Source organism: Amblyraja radiata, chromosome 15 (assembly GCF_010909765.2).
Source record: "Amblyraja radiata isolate CabotCenter1 chromosome 15, sAmbRad1.1.pri, whole genome shotgun sequence".
Lineage (NCBI taxonomy): Eukaryota > Metazoa > Chordata > Chondrichthyes > Rajiformes > Rajidae > Amblyraja > Amblyraja radiata.
The window spans coordinates 44,144,862-44,165,142 of record NC_045970.1 but is presented as its reverse complement, the minus strand read 5'-3'; the positions used below and the strand labels follow the sequence as shown (position 1 = coordinate 44,165,142).

At 40.3% G+C, this 20,281-nt stretch overlaps 1 protein-coding gene across 2 annotated transcripts in view; it reads left to right on the top strand.

The window, feature by feature from the left end:
• Nucleotides 1-20,281, top strand: part of cabcoco1 (ciliary associated calcium binding coiled-coil 1) — a 69,773-nt gene that overhangs the window by 12,820 nt on the left and 36,672 nt on the right. For both annotated transcript variants that reach the window (XM_033034291.1, XM_033034292.1), the window contains exons 3-4: nt 9,203-9,372; nt 12,223-12,367. In XM_033034291.1, coding sequence (XP_032890182.1) covers nt 9,203-9,372; nt 12,223-12,367 — 315 coding nt within the window. The remainder of the gene's footprint in view (nt 1-9,202; nt 9,373-12,222; nt 12,368-20,281) is intronic.

Genomic DNA, 20,281 nt, shown 5'->3' with positions numbered 1-20,281 from the left:
CCCTGGCTTCTCACGCCAATGCACTGTCCAACCACAACATTCCTACGAAAAAAACACAATGAGAACTACACAAATACCACAGTCATTATGAAAAAGCCATTGGTCTTCTTAAATATGAAATGTCAGTGTATCATTGTGGCCTCCAGTATATGCCAATTAAACATATTGTCTTGCTGCATGCTGCACAATGCCTGTAGCCAGTGCTGGATAAAGAGCAGCATGAGGCACAACTTAAAACTAACGGCACGATGGTGCAGTGTTAGAATTGATGGCTTAGAACGCGTGACCACGGGTGCTGTCTGTATGGAGTGTTTATGTTCTCCCTGAGACTGCGTGGGTTTTCTCCGGTTTCCTCCTACATTCCAAAGACGTACAGGTTTGCAGGCTAATTTGCTTTGTAAAAGGGGTCGCTGGTCGGCACGGACCCGGTGGGTTGAAGGGTCTGTTTCTGCGCTGTGTCTCTAAAGCTAAAACTAAAACTAAACCTAAAAGGATCTGAAGAGTGGAGGGCAAAAAAGAACCACAGGCATTTTCAGATGACTATGCACACTTTGCCTCTCAGCAGAATAGAGGAGGGAGGTCTGGTCTGCATGGATTATGAAGAATTCCCTCATAGGAAATTTTCATAAAGAACCTTCTAAGTTATAGTCCCAAGTGTTAGCCAAGTGTCTGTTGCCACATTCCAATCCCTCACATCAACATTGCTCAGCGAGCCATAAAATTATTCTGTATCCTGCAATGCTCCTTTATATGCACTGAATGATTCCCTTGAAACTATAACTTGAATGATGCGATGCAAAATATCTGTATTTCCTGATGAGCGGCATCTAGTTTTTAAAACTCTGACCTTCCCAAAGATATACTCACTTCGGATCTGTGTCCGATTCAAAATTGAACTTTGTTGAAATCGTTGAACCTTCTCGAATGCTTCACAACATTGATTTTGACAAGACAGCATTATAGCCACAACAACTGGGAATAATGCACATAAAAACATATTGATCAGATTGGCATTCATTGGCTGCAGAGACACATGAGCGACGAACATTTCAATCCAATGATATCCACAGTCATTCAGCAGGAAGGAATTCCTAGCAACTGCCCAGGTGATGTTCACATTTTTGTGTGAATTGAACATATCATGATATATAGTGGGACAGAAGTAATTAAATATCATCGGTAATGGTATTGGTTTATTAATGCCACGTGTGCTAAGATCAGTGAAAAACCTTTCAGCTGGCAACAATTCGATTTGATCATTTGATTGTAACACTTTCATGCACAATCTGTATTTTTTCACTAAAGCTGCCTCAAATCTTCTTATTAATTTTAATCCTCCACATAAAGGAGGGATCCTGGAAAACAGGGACTGTAGACCAGATGTTTCATCTCACTCATATTTTCCTTAGAATTGGCCGTGATAAATATTATAAGATCAGAACAAACAAGGGATCAAAAATGTGAGAATATAATAAACCTATAATAATATAATATATATATATATATATATATATATAATAATATAATATAATATAATAAACCTATAATAAAAGGTTGGATGCAATCATTGTCAAATAGCAGGCCAGTTATGACATGAGTCTAATTATTTTCCAGTCATTTGCTGCACTACACTGAAGCGACAATTTGTAAGGGGAATGCATAATTCAATGGATGGTGACAATGTAAACTCTCCTGTTGCTTTTTGACCCAAAATGCATGACATTAGCAATCTTTCTTGATGAGGTTGGATGGGGCCTGTCATGCTAATGTGACTAATATTTGTACAAGGAAGGATATTATTTACCCTGGATGAGAAATAGGTCCCATGACTTGAGAATAATTTAAAACTGAACTAATACACAAATGAAGGATTGTGACGTTTATCTGTAAAGTTTCACAGCAGAATATCTCTCCTGATTGATGACATTGTAGGTGTGATTTGGTATCCTAGTGGTATATCACAGTGTCCCTGTGTTTCTGCAATCTCACTACTTGAAGGCGACTTCCTTTTCCTGTGAACCTGCACTGTTGTCATTTTATTGACCCAGAAAAAGGTCTTCAGATTCAGATTCAACTTTAATTGTCATTGTCAGTGTACAGTACAGAGATAACGAAATGCAGTTAGCATCTCCCTGGAAGAGCGACATAGAATATGATTTCAATAAATAAATCTATTTACATGTATACAGACATATAGGCTAGCACATATAGGCCAGCATTTGTACATATAGGCCAGCATTTGGTCCCTTAATGTTGCTCTGGTCTTATTCATAAGTGATAGGAGAAGAATTAGGCCATTTGGCCCATCAAGTCTACTCCACCATTCAATCATGGTGGATCTATCTCTCCCTCCTAACCCCATTCTCCTGCCTTCTCCCCATAACCCCTGACACCGGAGGTATCAAATGGACTGCTGGCTATGGGGCATGGGTACATGGAGTAATGTGCTGTCTGAGAGCCTGGCAGAAGCTCTAATTCATGCTCTTCTGAACCAGCACACGAGGCAACCCCTCAGAAGACTGGTAGGCATTGGTGCAATGATCAGCTAGTATTCAGACTCTCTAACATTATTTCAATCTTTAGACCTGGAGCTGCTCTGCTGACACTCCAGAGTACGTTGTCTTGTCCCTGTTGACATCACTCATTTCCCTCAAGTCAGTTGTCAGTGAATAGTGTCATAGAATGATAGTGTGAAAACAGGCCCTTTGGCCCAACTTCCCACACTGGCCAACATGTCCCAGCTACACTAGTCCCACCTGCCCGCATTTGGTCCATATCCCTCCAAAACCGGTCTTATCCATGTTCCTGTCTAACTGTTTCTTAAATGCTGGGATAGCCCCTGCCTCAACTACCTCCTCTGGTAACATTTTCCATACATCCACCACCCTATGAAAAAGTCACCCCTTTGATTCCTATTACATTTTTTCCTCTTAACCTTATGCCTATATCCTCCGATCCTCAATTCACCTACTCTGGCCCAGAGATTCTGTGCATCTACCCGATCTATTCCTGTCATGATTTTATACATCTCAATAAGATCACCCTTCATCCTCCTGCATTCCAAGGAATAGACCCAGCCTACTCAACCTCACCCTGTAGCTCAGACCCTCTAGCCCTGGCAACATCCTTGTAAATCTTCTCTGTACCCTTTCCAGCATCACGAACAGAACTTTGTTTACAATGAATAGGAATGCGAGTGGGGGTAAGTGTGTGGCTGGTATATGAAGATGCAGAAGAGAAATGAATTCCCAAGTACCATCCCTCTGATTCTGTAGGAGAGCAACTTGCTTATGCCTGGCATCTTTGAACTACCTAGCAACATGCAGCTTCATCCTTTTCATGAAATACAGAAAGCTGCACATCTTTGGCATCCCCAAGCTCCTATAGATACCTTTGTTCTTTGAGATCAGTATCTTCTCAAGAGTGGGATTCTCAGAACAACAGTCTGTTTATGAAAAATATCTCTGTGCTCAGTGAGGACTGTGTTCTTCCTCAGTCACATTCTGTTCTTTTATGTGGCAGGCCTCTAACTAGATCAGGATAGATTGTATCGAAGCAGAAGGGTTGTGCAGTTTATGTCGACATCTCTGCAGCAGCTATCACTTAACAGCAGCTGGAGTAGTGTCACAGAAATGCTGCCCAGTCCCAGCAAAAAGAAGCACATGAGCTCCAGAGGGAGATCATGGTTTCCTGATACCGCACAACATCCTTGCAAGAACATGGAAATGGATTTATCCAGGCTCCTTGCCACTTTCTGCATTTGGCTGGGCAGCCCAAACAACTCGTTAACCATCTATTTGTGCATCCACATTAGTACATCATGAAAACATGCCAATCATGGACCTCGTCTGAGTCTTGGTGCATCTCTTGTGACAAACTGCCCTCTAAATTATTCTGCCCAGTTCTCAACGATATCAGATATAGTGACACATTATACCCATTATTAGTATCATTGTCTTTCTCCTTTCTTTCCAGACTTTGCAGTGTGCTTTGAGTAATGCTCCAGCAGGAGAAAGCTGGGTCTGTGCTGGTAACTTGTCAATCAGAAGGAACTACAGATGCTGGTTTAAACCGAAGATAGACTCAAATAGCTGGAGTAACTCAGTGGGACAGGCAGCATCTTTGGAGAGAAGGAATGGGTGACATTTTGAGTCAAAACTCTTCTTCAGACTGATTAGGGGTAGGAGAAACAAGAGATATAGACAATGAAGTAGAGAGATAAAGAACAATGAATGAAAGGTATGCAAAAATGTAATGATGATAAAAGAAACACCTTTGCATCCAAACATCTTTATGGTGATGCATCAATGCAGACGTTAATCATATTAAAGGGGATTAGTAATCACAAAGAAGCATTATTAATTATCATACCTGGAAGATTCCATATAACTTCTTCTCAATTGAGATTTGTATCTCTCTTGATTCCTCTGCATAAGAGAACAAGGATGGTCCCCTCAAGTCTGGCGAGGCATTGCAGTCCAGAGGATGATTTTCCTGTGCATGTGGTCTTCCTCATATCCCTCACTGTCACCCTAAATGGAGAAAATGAAGACCATTGAGTAATCCATCCCATATAAGACACAAAGTTCTGGAATAACTCAGCAGGTCGTGCAGTATCTCTGCAAAACATGGATAGGCAACATTTTGAACCGGGACCCTTCCTCAGACTGATTATAGTAGAGGGAGAAAGCTGGAAGAGAGGTGGGGATGGGACAACGTCTGGCAAGTGATAGTTGGTACAGGTGAGGGAGGGTTAATTGGTAGATGAGTGGACAAAGGCTAGATATGGGAAGAAAACGAAAGACTGTGAGATGAGGAGATAAGAAGTGAAGAGGTGCAGAATGTGAAGCCAGAGGAAGGGATATGCGTGGAAGATGATGGGGGGGGGGGGGGGGGTGCGGGAGAGGGGAAAGGGTTAAAGTTGGTTAGTTAGCTAAATTTGGGAATTCAATCATACCATTAGGTTGTAAGCTACCCAAGCAGAATATGAGGTGCTGCTCTTCCAGTTTGCATGTGGCTTCATTCTGGCAATGGAGGAGGCCCAGGACAGAAAGGTCAGGGGGGGGGAGTTGGCAATGGGAATTAATATGGTTAGCAATCGAGGGATCCAGCAGGTCTCACCAATGTAAAATAAGTCACGTTGGGACCACTGAATGCAATAGATGACGTTAGAGGAGGTGTATGTGAACTTCTACCTCACCTGTAATAGCTGCTGGGGTCCGTGCAAGGATGGGGCAGGAGGTACAGGGACAGGGGTTAGATATCCTGCCATTGCAGGGGAAAGTAGCTGGGGAGGGCATAATTTGGGTGGAAAAGGATGAATGAACCAAGGAGTTGTGGTTGGAGCGGTCTCTGCGGAAAGCAGAAAGAGGTGAGGATGGGAAGACATGACAGGTGGAGGAGTCACATGGTGGCGGAAATGACCATTCCCCTTTCCTTAAAGGTTTTATAGACCTTAAATGGTGTACCATACATCATAAAATATTTCATGAGCCTGACACATACCCTGGAGAAGCCAACTAGAGCCAAGCTTTTTTAATGGTAGGCATGGTGGGTGCTGTCCAAATATATTGAAATAATAGAAATGAACTATCAGTGTGTGCAAGGGAGAGGGAATTAGTGGATAGGAGTGCTATTTAGTTACCATGAGACCTTGAGAAGTCGTTGATATGACATATAATCAAAGTGTGAGAGGGTTTTGATCGGCAGCTAAATATTGTCTGCTATATTAAATGGTCATGTTTCTCTGATTCTCTAGGTTAAATTACTAATGTAGAAGAACCCAAATGCACTCCACTGGACAGGTTCTATATTGTTCTCAAGTGACAATTGTTAATCAGTGACATCAATAAAGTAGTACAAAACTGATGGTGAATCTCTCAACACTGAAGTAAATTAAATGTGTAAAATGGAATTAAAACCAGATGGCAAAAGTAGTTCACATGGGCTATGTTGAGATAATGATACATTTGAAAAATCACGAGTCACTGAGGATTTACTTGGAATGGTTGTTTCTGTTCTCCAAAGTCAATAATCTTTCAGAAGTGATAGGCAAAAGTTCCAACTAATGAAACTCAGTGATCTCTGAGCTTTGTAACCCATACTAGTAGTAATGAGCATGGACACATATGCAACACGAGCGAATTGACACAATCCAACAAAATGGCATTTTGTTTGAGATGATTCAAGCACTGGCAACTCCTCTTAACACCGTAGTAGATACAACACCACATATGTGCTATGCATGATCAAATGTCAGAGGAAACAAATAAGTTACATTGTGGATTTCAGTATTTAATGAGGCTATGTTTACAATGTTTCTGTGGGACAGACTCGGCTGCTTTCGGCTACATAAGCACACTTTATGTCAAAATGTATAGGATTGCTATTGATGTAGAAATGGCACAGAAGAGTACAAGGCAATCTTGGTCAGTGCAGGACTCCAGGATGCAGAGGGAAGCAGAAATAGCTGTGTAATTCATCATTATCTTAATTGAATCATGGTCTTGTGAGTGCAGAGGTCAGTTCTGGCAGGAAACTATCATGTCACATTGTCTTGAAATATGGAAAGCTTGGCCACAGTTATCAAAGGAAGCAGTTAGAGAACGCTGCTGCATCTATTATAGTGACTCCTGAAAACTAGGAAGTGGACATGACAAAAATCACATTCACATAATTAGTAGTGGCCACATGAAAGAATTAAGATTTAAAATTACCATTACAGTGAATTATTTTGAATTATAAATGATCATTGACATAGCGTTAGGGCATACTGCTCATGATAATAAATTCAGCAAGATTCCAAGTTAGTAGGAAGTTAGTTAGTTAATGTGCATGCTTTTACGAACTATATATAGTGACTAACTAACACTGCTGGGTAAAGATTGGTTACATGTACAATTTGCATTTTGTTAAATGACACACTCAACAACTTTAGTACAAATGCCCATATCCATTTCCACCAAGATGCCAACTAATCCAGACCACCTCCCTATTCCCTTATGCCATAGGTGTGGAAAGCTTGTGGGATCTTGAACAGTACCAGCTGGTTAAGGTTCAGTGTGTGAATGGGAATCACTTAACGTGGGCCTGAAGTCAAACAAAATGATACATTTATTCCAGGGATATTTTGAAAATATCAATAACTGGCTATTCCATTTGCCCATGTCACAGAATCTGGACACAGACCTGGCAGGACCAACATGTTTACCAAGCTCTACTTGCCCCACTCAGTTAAATGTAGATCTAGTGAATCATTTAAATGTAGCCAATGAACATTCAGAAGAGACTAACTAGTTGAATGTACAGAGTTGCCACTGGGGTGAAATCAGCGCCAAAGATATTTCGAGGAGTAGCCCCTCTGCATAGGTTATTGCAAAATGATGAGCCATTGTAGAAGGTTACACCTAAAATTGCTGGTGATTCCCAGCAGCTTTCAGGACAATATTATAAGTAGGAGGCCTTGAAAGTATTGGAACATGGGTTAAAAAGACTACCTTGTCACAATAGGAGAAGTAAATAGGACTGAATGCAATGTAAAATCATACGCTTGGGCCTCAAAGTATATATGAATACTAGAAGTTGGTCACTGTATTGAATGAAAATGAAGCAACAAATGTTAGAGCCCTCAGATTTATCTATGGATTATTCAATACAGTGCTTATTTTCCATTGGATCTTTCCACTACTCCGATCCCTCTGCATAGTTTATTGCAAAAACGTGAGCCTTGGCACAAGGATGAAGAACAGCAGACAGTATGGAGGAGGTGCAAGACCAATTACAGTAATAGCTATTGTTCTCAAACGTAGGTTCTCTTGTGATGCTTCCAACTTAATGGTTGACATTGGTATCTCTCAGATCATGAACTCAGACTAATGGCATTTGCTTTGTGCCTATTCACATCCATTGACAAATGCACAGTTTGAAGAGGAGATCCAAGCCATCAGTTATGGTGTCATACAGTTGAATAAATTCTTTCTTGGATGAATTTTCATCTTGGTTTCTAACCTAAAAGTTACTAATGGCTACCATCAATCCTTTAGCAACAGCTCCCATGGGAACATCAGCCAAGGGTTTTCAGACTGTTTGTGTCTGCACTGAATCTCAGGCTAACTCACCAAAGCTCTACTAACTGTGATGCAGCGCCCCACTGTGTGCCTTGTAGGACACACTACAGGATTTGGAGCAGACGACCCATTTGCATGAGCTTTACTTAAGGATTGGCAAGGGTCTAGAACCATTTGCAATAGTTGTGCGATCTGTTCACATTAATTGTATGCATAATCCTCTGATATTGTGGAGATCTGAATGTTCTGAAGGAATTCGGAATGTCAAGATTTCTTCTCCCTCAACAAAGTCTCAGACCATGTACCATCGACTGCTTTCTTATACTGCGGCAGGAGTAATTGGCAGCCAAATTTTCCATGGATATCTGTTTGTACCATCACAGGAAAGGAACAGCCAACCAGAACCTATCTGGAAGCTAGTAGGGAACTACTGCAACATTGAACAGTGAAGTCAACATGGAAGGCAATCACTATGGAATAGCTTTCGGATTTTCAAACATGCTATACTTTCATCATATCAATTTTTTATTTTGTTATGGTTATCCCAAATGCAAAACCGTTGACCTCCTCTTGGGAAATGAGACTGGGAAAGTAAATAAAATTCTAGTGGGGGAGCATTTTGAGATTAATGGACATAATTCTATTAGTTACATAATAATTAGGAAAAGAGATCGGGCAAATCCACAAGTTAAAGTCCTAAATTTCCATTCAGAATGCTCTGCAATTTTTCGCAGTCTGGGGTAGAGCTGCTGGCAGACCAAGCTCTAATGCATCCCAATAGAATATTTTCTAGGATGCATTTATAGAAGTTAATAATTGGCATTGGAGACATGCTGAACCTCATTGCTCTTCTGAGGAACCAAGGTTGGGAAAGATTCTGCATAAATGCAGACTTATTCTTAATTTGTTTAATTCCAGTGATTATTAATGTAAACATTCTTCACCCAACTCAAAATTATAAAACAATTTCTCAGTTGGACAATTTCACTACCACTATATTCTGATAATATTTGCTTTGAGCACTTCATTTGATGTTATTGCATTCTAGAGCATTGTGTTTTAAAGATATACCTGTATGTCACCATGAAATTGTTACCTGGGAATGTAATTTTCCTATTTCTTTCTGTTCGTTAAAGAGCATTAGCAGAAATTTTGCAACTCAAACAGTACGAACATTCCATGAACGAAGGCATCCTCTTGGATTATTATGTCTCTGGATTTTTGTGGGCCAAAGAGCAAACTTTTACAATACTTCAAATATCTGCCTTCATGACTCTATTAAATGTCATTTTGGAGAACATCAGCGGTAAGTATAATTCTTAGTGCAGCTCATATATGAATGCATGATTAATCGCAAGAGAATTAAGTAATTCAGGAGAAAGTTGGTATCATAACATTGGAAAATGTACATTGGTTGATAGACGCTATGTATATCTGTAAATCAACAAACATCATTGGAACTTTGATTTTTCTTTTCACCAGCATGCTATTTTGATTATTTATTAATATGTAGCATGGCTTATTGCCAGAATCTTCATAGAAATAATTTCTGGAAGTAATTTTCCTTCAAGATGAATTTTGTTTCTTAAATTTTAAAACAAATAGATTTTCACAAAAATGATGCCTATATTGATAGTGCTTTTGCACTGCAAAAATGTGGTTCACATTTTAATGCATACTGTTTCAGCATCAAGTATAAGTAAAATGATTAATCTATTCATGGTCATTTAGATAATGTCTCTATCTTGATATATTTACATAGTCAGATCAGGAATTAATATAGAATTATAGATCAAATTAATTTAAGGCCACAGCATTGATGATGGTAAATTTCAGCATGAGCTAGGTTATGCAGAATATTTGTCCACATGTGGGTAATTGTATGACTTCATATCTGGGAATATTGCAGTTTTGAATTACTAAATGTGCTCGCGGACTGTCATGCTGGTTGTACCGAGGGGCTAAGAACTAGACATATAATCACTATGAAATGAGGGAAATCTCAATGTTGTGAGTACACACTGTTTGATCAGGGGGCTGAGGAGAGGGGCATGGAGGTATTTGGATCCTAGCTTGTGGAAAAGCTGGGGTACAGGAAATTTACAATAAGAAAGAATGGGTACTTGGACAGTTGTGAACATGCCTTGTAGAGTAGTGAGGGGGGGGGGGGGTATATTGGTATGTTGGTTCAAGAAACAGGATGGGATTGGATTCCCATCCTGCTCCCTCTCCTAATAAAATGTTCATTGTTGACCTCATCCAAATACAAGTATGTTCTGTACATAAAAACAAAGAACAGTACAGTACAGCAGAGAAACAATCCTTTCTGCCAACGATGCCCGTGCCAAATATGATGCCAAGTTAAACTAATCTCCCTTATCTGCACGTGATCCATATCTCTCCATGCCTTGCATATCCATGTGCTATTTAAAAGACTCTTGAATGCCACAATCATATCTGCTTCCACCACCACCTCTGACAGCTCATTCAGGCACCCACTTCTCTCTGTAAAATCTTGCCCCACGCATCTCCGTTAAACTTTGCCCCTCTTACCTTAAAGTTATGCCATCTAGTCTTTTTTATTTGTATCCTGAGAAAAAGGTTTTGACTGCCTACCGTAACTATATCTCTTACTGCACCTTTTCCAAAGCCTCCACATCCTTCCTCTTATGCAGTGAACAGAACTGCACATGATACTCCGAACCAAAGTCCTAAAAACTGCATTATTATTTTCTCACTCTTATGTTAAATGCCCCAATCAATGAAGGCGTACATACCATAATGCTTCTTTACTAATCCAGCTATATGTTTTGGTACTTTCAAGGACTGATTGCTTGGACCCTAAGATCCCTCTGTACATAATGCTGTTAAGGATCTTGCCATTAACTGTATACTTACCCGTTGTATTCATCCTCCCAAGTGCAACACCTCACACTTGCTTAAATTAAACTCCATCTGCCATTTTTTCCATACATTTCAGTAGTTGATCTATATCCCGCTGTATACTTTGACAACCTTCCTCAATCCACCACTATTGGTGTTTGTAAACTTATTAACCAACCCATCTACATTTACTTTCAAATTGTTTTTATATATCACAATCAACAGGGAACCCAGCACAAATCCCTGTGGAACGTCACTTTTAGTCCTTCAGCCAGAATAACATCCACACAACCCTTAGTCTTCTATGAGTAAGTCAAATGGCCAAATCACCATGGATCCCTGCATCTTCTCGATCAGCCTACTTTGAGATACTTTCTCAAATGCCTTATTAATAATGTCTTATTAAAATCCATGTAGACAACATCCACTACCCTACGTTCATCGATCACCTTCGTCACCTCTTCAAAAAACGTTGTCAAGTTCATAAGACACCACCTTTCATGGACAAGGTTATGCTGACTGTCCTTATATTTTCCCATCCTCTTCCATCCTATCCCGAAGAATTCTATCGCAAAGCATCCCCTCCAATTGTTTCCTTACCATCGACATAAAACTCACTGCCTTATAATTTCTGGGATTATCTCTTACTTGCCTTCTTAAACAAAGGAACAACATTGGCTACTCTCCAGACTTCCAGGACCTCACCTGTGGCTAGAGAAGAAACAAAGATCTCCGTCAGGCATCCTGCAATCTCTTCTCTTGCCTCTCTCAATGACCTGGGATAGATCCCATCAGGGGATTTATCTACTTTAATTATTTTCAAAATAGTAACTGAGAACAGGAAATTGCAAGCTTTCTTCCAGAAAGTCATTGGACTCACTTGCATTGCATTTGTCGATTCTATACTTAATACAAACAAAGAGCCAAACAAGAGAACATTTCACCTGCAACTCATCTAATCACTGGATTGGTGAGAAATGATGCAATTTTTTTGTGTGAGTTTCATCTCCAACGTCAAAGAACCTCCTAAAAGAAGAAAATATAATGATTTGTGAGAAAGTTTAAAGTTTTATCAATCTTACCAATTGACAGTTAAATTAACAAGATTTTGATACTACATATATATGTACAAGATGCAACATCTTTAATTTAACAGAAGATAAAACAGACATTCAAATTGATTTTGTCACTCTCTATCTAATACTTCATCAAATTATAGGAAATGGAATATCTTCTAAGGAATTCACTCAGTTGGTGTTGTGTTTTATTGCAGACAAACACTTGCCATTGCTGGATAATTTAAAAGAGCTCTCAAAACTCATGACTGAAGTCAGTCAGTCAAGTTCAGATATAACTCGTGGCGTGGAATTCTTCTCCGTCGACCAGTCAAAGGCCATTATTAATTACATGAAGATCAGGTACTAGTGATCTTTCTTCTTCAATGTTAGTAGCGCCCAAGTTGTAATTGTTCAGCCACAGTGAGGGGCTTTTCTTCAAGATCAAAGTCATTTAGTCTTTCATATTCGGGGGCATTTTGTATTTTCCGTAGAATAAATTGAAATAAAACTGAAAAAGATGGACTTCTTCTTGCTCTCCTTAGCTTCCGTAATCTTCTTGTAAACCAACTAAACCTGAAATACCTTGGCATGTCTTAAAGCAAATGTAGCCTAGTGGTTTTGCAGTTACCATGGGCATTTATGATGTCATCACAATAGAAGTCATCACATAACGTAACCTAGGTGAATATTAAAACCAATCTGCTTCTGCACAATGGAGATTATAGAAGATATACAACTTAATTTCCTATTTTAATGTCATTAAGTTTTAGCTTATTGCCTCCTCTTCCTCTGTCTTTTAGTGTCAATTACCGGTACTCTTTTTGCACATTTGTATCATTCCTCCTTCATTATCTTTTTCTTGCTGTCGTGATTCATCTTTGCCAACAAATAGTGATATATACAGTTGAAATATATCCTACATGAATAAAAGTAATAAAATGATACTTGTGAAGGTAGAATAGGTGTAGCAAGTAAGTTTTGCTATATCGCTGTACCTGACACTGCTCTGTGCAAGTAGTATGTGTGATGTTTCAATTTGTCTCCCCAGTTTAACCTGGCCTTTACGGTTGGCTGCCCATCAAAGAAACCCCCAGTTCCTATTCCCATTGTAAATTGCAAGTAAACCTCAGTGGATTTCAGCCTTGTCGTGAACGTTGCTGGCTAAAATTGAGGCAAGTTTACAGCTGGGGAAAAATTGTTGGCCACTCACATAGCAACATGCTGTCATAGTGCTCTTTTGTCCCATTCCATGCTTGCTCTCTCTGAGTTGGGGAGAATGCAGGTATCTTCATGGGCAACAGCTCATAAGTCTGGCTGTGGGCCAGATGGCAACTGCAGCATTTGGGATAGAGAGCTTGCTGCTTGGTGACCTGGCTGAACGTATGGTCTGAGAACGTAATAGTGGCATGAGAAATACTGATATGTAGAGAATCGTCCCTTACATGACGGTAGTCTGTCTTTTGATGAAAACAGCATGCTTCCAATCGTAGCTCCCAGCTCCAATCGTAGCTCCCAGCACGAGCAGAAGTGTAAACTGTTCTCAGTAGCAGCTCTGTTCCAAGTTGGCATCTCTTGTAGCAAGCAGTGTAAACATTATTGAAGGTTTAGAACATTTAAAATGCACTTCAAATCCATGTAAATAGCCACTGTTTCCATGTTGTATCATTCTATGTCATAGTTCATACAAAAAGATTTTAATAAGTATTGCGCAAGACCAATGAGAGGATACGCCGCTGGATTTACAAATAGGGCTAATCTTAACATGTAGAAGAGCTAGTAGTGGGAAAGCATCTAACATCAGCTAGATTTAGCATAATTATTGGAACAGACAAAGATACATCTGTAGTAACATCTATAAATCAGGTTAAGATCAATTTTACAAGGGTAAGAAACACTTTAGCAAAAGTGCATAAGGCGCATAGAGTCATACAGAAAATAGACAGTGTCCATGCAAACCATTTGCACCTATCTACATCAATCCCAATTTCTCCCTCTTGTATCTCCATTAACTCACCCAACCCCATTCTCCTTGTCATCCACCTACACCAGGGGAAATTTATAATGCCTAATTTGCCTGTCAACAAGCACTTATTTGGTATGTGGGCTGATACTGGTGCTCCCAGGGCAACCCAATGGGATCACGGAGTATGTGCAAACTCCACACACGTAACACTCAAGCTCAGAATCGAACCCGCAATTCTGGGTCTGTGCACAGCAATACTAACTGCTGTTACACTGTGCTTCGTTTTAAGGTACAGAAAGTCAGTGTCAGAGTGGATGAGGCTCAGACCACGTATTAAGAACAAAATGGCAGCTCCCAAATCAATTACCTGTATATCAGGAACCACAAAAGGTTAAATTAAGCAAAAAGAGAAACCTGTCAAATTAGGAGAGTTGAACAATGTAGAAAGTGCAGAAGAGCAAATGGTGACATTTTAAAAAGAAATTAGGGCAAAAATGCATGATAAATTATTGTCAAGTGAATCAAGGAATACTATATAATGCTTTATAAATATTTAAGAGGAAAATAAGGCAAATTAGCGATTCTTTGAATCAAAATGATATGTATGTGAAAGCAATAGAAATATCTATTGTTGTTAATGAATCTTCAAGGAAGTGGTGAAAATAGGAGATTGGCATGAAACCAGAGAGAGTTTTGGAGATGATGGCCCGCTGGTTGTGATCAAGGGGTAGGCATGAGGAGGTGTCCGAGAGCTGGTGCCCAGCCTCAGCATGGTAGAAGCAAGCTCACCAGACTACAACGGCACCTCCCTTATCGGCGGGTTTAATGACAATGTCTGGATTGTTGTGAAGTGTGTGGAGGGCTGTACATTCAGAGGGGGTGAGACTGGAGTGTCTGGTAGGAGTAGAGAAGTCGTGACAGTAGTTGGAAATAAAACGGTCCAGAGAGGGTAGAAAGCTGACAAAAGGACGAGCAATGTTCAAGACGGGAGGAGGGATCATCACTGAGAGATTAGGACCCCTTTCCGTAGAAAAAAGCCTGGAGGCAGAGGTGACGGACGAAGAGCAATACATTATGATGAGCCTGGACCTCAATGAGGGGACGGCTTAGGGGTACAATGGTAAGGCCTCTGTTAAGGACTGACCGTTCTGTATCGGATAGAGGGAGGTCAGGGGGGATGGTAACCACACCACAGGGATGAGCGTTGGGGGGTCAGAGGGGGGCAGTTGGGGAGAGGGAGGTTGGGCGATGTACCGTCGAGGACAATGGGGGCTGAGAGAGGAGGGGGATGTGAGGGGTTCAAATGAGATAGCTGTAGGAATCTGTGAAATTCTACAGGCCCTCTCAACCTGCATTCTGTTGGGATTCCCTGCCATTCTCCCAGTGTCTCATCAATTTCCTGTACCTCTGCCTTCACTCTTTTCCCTCCCATTCAGAGTAAGAATAATCCCTGGTTATCACCTTCCACCGGGCAAATCTGCTTTTATATTCTATTCCCCTTTCAATTAAGATAATTTCCATTTGCCTTTCTAATTACTTGTACCTGCTCCTAACTTTTTGTGTTTCATGTATGAGCATACCCTGATTCCTGTTAACAGCAGCATTCTTACAGCATTTAAAGTTCTGGTGGGCGGCGCGACTCTTGTCAGCAGCGGCCTCTGTAGTCCGTCTGTGTTTTTTATTATTTTTTGTCTCGTTTTTATGTAGTTTTTGTTATTTTTTTTGTTGGGGTATGTGTGTGTGGGGGGGTGGGGGGGAGGGGGTAACTTTAAAATCTTTCCCCTGCACGGGAGACCCGACTTTTTCTTTGTCGGGTCTCCGTTGTCGTTGGGGCTGCAACGTGGAGCGGCCTCCAACAGGAACGACCTGGGGCTCCAGTTGCGGAGCTGCCGACTACTCACCTCACCGTCGCGGAGCTGGCCGAGTCCGGAGCGGTGGTGGAGCGCTGCTGCCACCCGACCCCCGGAGATTCGGAGGCTGCAACTGCGGGTCTGGCGGACGGCAACACCGGGAGCCCGCGGGTCCCTGCTGGGAGACCGCTTTTCAGGGCTTCCGCAACGGCGACTTCTCCCGCCCGAGTTGCGGGGTTGAAGAGCAGCTGGAGCGGGGACACTTACCATCGCACCGCGCGGCTTGGAATGGCCGCGGGACTTTGCGAGCGCCCGCCGGGGCTCCAACAACAAGACCCGGTCTCGGCCTTGCATCACCCGGCGTGGCTTTAATGGCCGCGGGACAATCACCATCGCCAGCCGGGGGCTTTGACTTTGACTTTGACTCTGATATCGGGGGGGAGTGCAGTGGAGAGATAAGTATTTTTGCCTTCCATCACAGCGAGGTGATGGATGTTTGTGTAAATTGTGTTGTGTCTCGGGTCTTTTTTTTGTTTTGTAATGTATGGCTGCAGAAACGTCATTTCGTTTGGACCTCAAGGGGTCCAAATGACAAATAAATTGTATTGTATTGTAAACAATATTCTGCTTTCCTTCTAATCAAGGTGGATAACCTCGCATTTCCTTGGTTGATTTCTTTTGCTCAATCTCTGCACATTCATCTATTCCTTTGCCGTGTCTATGGCTAGAAATTCATTCACAGTTTGGAGAAGATAGTTCCAACCCTTTGAAAATTGACAACACAGAGTAGAGTAATGTTTCCCATATTTTTGGGCATATGACATTACTTTCATTTTGATACCATCCTTAAGATCTTTAGTTAGCCCGGAACCTTTCCTTAAGTGTAGTAGGGCAAGATAGTCAGAAGAAAGCTGGGTAATTTATGTACCATTGGGGCACAAGGAACTGCAGATGCTCAAATTTTGAGTAAAACACCATACGCTGGAGTTACTCGGTGTCTGTGGAGGAAATGGACAGGCAATGTTTTAGGTCGGGACTCTTCTTCAGACTGGAGAAGCTTCAGACAGCAGTCTGACAAAGGGTTCCGACCCAAAACATTGCCTGTCCATTCCCTCTGCAGATGCTGCCTGACCTGCTGAGTTATTCAACAACGCTTTGTAATGTACTCTAATTTACATACCATGACTGACACAAGTGTACTAAAGCTGGGTGGATTTTTGGTCACCATATTTTTCATTTGAATGAGAACTTTTGTAAATCCTCAGGGAAACAGAGAGGAATCGACCAGTATTTATCAGGTTATTCCCAGGTTTTCTTTTTACATGAGATTACATGATTGAATGTCAAGATAGGAGATGATTGAATGTCATGTTGTTCAGTTGCACTATAAAGTAAGGAACAGGCTCGATGGGCAAACCTATCTTTGCTTGTTGTTTTAATTCTCTTCCCATGTTCCCTTCATCTTATTCCCTGACAGAAATACACAGTCTCATTGACCAACCCAAGATAACTAATCTTGCACGCCAAGCTCAGTCACATATTATTTATTCAGCCTTTAGACAGGATGCTAAGGCTGAGCATACAAGAAGACCAAAGGGGTTGTAATCATTTGTGGGAAAACATTCCATGGAGAGGATTGTCTTAAATGGTTTCACCATAAGATAAGTTTCATGAAAACTGTGTGGGCACTATCATTAACTATTTCGCCCGAGAACGACACAGTGGAAAACAGATAAAAACATGGAGAAGTAAATGTTTTAGGTATATGGGTGGCTTTTGATAACTTTTGTGCTGAAGATGTCTGTTGCATGGAGAATTTCTGTACTTTATAAGACAAGAAGCTGAGAAGAATATTTTAGATTTATGCAGTGAATTATGCGCTTCTAGAATAATACCTAAAAGAATGGTGAAAGAATGCAATAATTACTTTTGATAGGAAATTGAATAGCTCACTTGAAAAGAAAAATCAGTTTTGGCTATAGTGATACAGCAATAGTGTGAGACTATTTGGGCAACATTTTGAAAAATTGTCTGGACTTTATGATTGCCTCTGATCTTGTAATGTATAATTCAATATAGGGATTTTGTTGTCAACTTTCAACCTTTTCTTTTCAACTTCCCTTTTGTGTTTTCTGTCATAGCTCCATTTTTCTTCAAGTCTTTGGTTGGGTACAGTTTCACAACTCATGAAGGCCAGGTATGTCAGGCCGGGCTGTTCAAGAGAGAGTTAGATAAAGCACCTAGGGCAAACGGAGTCAAGGGATATGGGGAGAAAGCAGGAATGGGGTGCTGATTTTGGATGAACAGCCATGATCATATTGAATGGCAGTGCTGGCTCGAAGGACCCAATGGCCCACTCCTACACCTATTGTCTATGTTTCCATGTTTCTATGTTACTCATCTTTTTTGTGACTATAGAGGTTCATTTTGTCAAGGCAAACATGTCTTTCGTAATTTTAGTTAACTAATTCAAAGAACAGGACTATTGAGATACAATCTGATAATTTTAATCCATGTTGTCACTTTTGAGTAAGATTCTTGCAGCTGTTAAAATGCTTTCCCATGGTAGCTTGTTTATATTTTTAGCTGTCTTACAATTTTATTTCTGTAAATCACTCTTTGTTCCAAGTTCTTGACTAAAGTATAGAAAACAGAAGTCCTCATTATTTTAAATTGACATGAAAGAAACATTCTATATAGAAATTTATTTAAGAAGGCACATTGAAGAATGTTTCTTCATGTACCACGTTATCAGTTTACATTAGATATGAAGATTTCAGAGGTTTAAAAAGAGACCAAAGCAGGAATTTGTAACACAGTAAATAAACAAATGTTAGTTTATTTCTTACCGAGCATTTCCTTTTGGTTTTGGCAAATTACTTTTAAATAGAAGAAATCCCTGTAAATTAAACAATCTTGGAGCAATTGGCTTCATGTCGGCTTTTGTTGTTAAGATGTGAGGATATTATGGGGAAGAGAGAAGCAGTTGTTTTCAGGAATGAGACAGTGATAGAGATAAGTGGATTATTCCTAAGGGGAAGGTCAGAAACGGAAGAAACTACTAAAGCTAAAGTTTCTAATAAATATAAAGGTTACGAGTCATAGGGCTATACAGCACGGAAACAGGCCCTCCAGCCCAACTCGTCCATGCCGACCAAGATGCTCCATCTAAGCTCATCCCACTTGCCTGCATTCCTCTGTTCCATTAAAACTTTCCTTTCCATGTACTTGTCCAAGTGAATTTTAAGTGCTGTTATAGAACCTGCCTCAACGACCTCCTCTGGTAGCTCATTACTTATACCCACTGTCCTCTGAGTGAAAAAAGTTGCTCCTCAGGTCAGTATTAAATCTTGCCCCTTTCAACTTAAACATATGTCCTCTTGTTTTTGATTCCCCTACCCTGGGTAAAAGAAGTATAAAAGAAGAAGAAAATTATTCATCAACAAGAGGACCCAGGAATGAAAAAATGAATGGCGATTTTCTAATATTTTGTGACATGCATTAGTGGTCCAGTATACAAAGAATATAAGCAAGAAAACCTTGCAAGGCAAGAGTGTTAAAATGACAGAAATCGCAACTAAATGGACTATTTTTATGAAAACGGTGAAATACTCATTTACTATTTCAGTCATAGGTTTTGCTTTCACAGAAATATTTTCTTAAATTTTTGCATTCTGTGCATGGATAAAATATGTTTGTATTTCCTTTTATATTATCACTGAACTTTTCTCATACTTTTTGTTCCACGTGCATTCTGTCACAATTTAACATTCCACTCTCTATATTTTGACTGGCTTTCTTCTGTGTTCTCTGACAGATCCTTGTCATAAATATACCATTTCTGTTTTAACTTTCATTTCCATTTTCATCATCCTTTCATCATAATATTTCTTGGTCCGGATTAAGGTAAATGCATTCCCTTTTATTGCAATTCCACTCAATATATTTTTCTCCAAATTTTGCTCCTCAATTTCCCTCACTGTTTGAGGATGATAGATATTAACTAAATAATAGCTTTGTTTGTGCTTCCTGTTTATAAATAAACTAAATATATTCAGATCTTGAATCGTCTAGATTTCTGTAGAACTCTAATGCTGTCCCAGTTCAATGCTGAGTTCAACTCAGATTACGTTTCCTTCCCAGAGTCTTGTGAACAAAGGATCCAGGAATGTTTAACAATGACTCCTGGCTATTTATAAGCCACTTCTCTATTTATAACCATTGTAACATAATCCCTGGTGGCAATTTCCACTTGTAATTCATAATTCATAGTCACAAAAGACACGAGTACTGGAGGAGGGATGTCAGGAGGACTGGAGGGGTGTCCCACAAGGATCGATGCTGGGAGCTCAATTGTTTGTAATTTACATAAATGGTCTGGCTGAAAATGTAGGTGATCTGATTAGTAAATTGGCAGGCAATACTAAAATAGGCAGAACTGTGGATAGAGAGGAAGCTTGT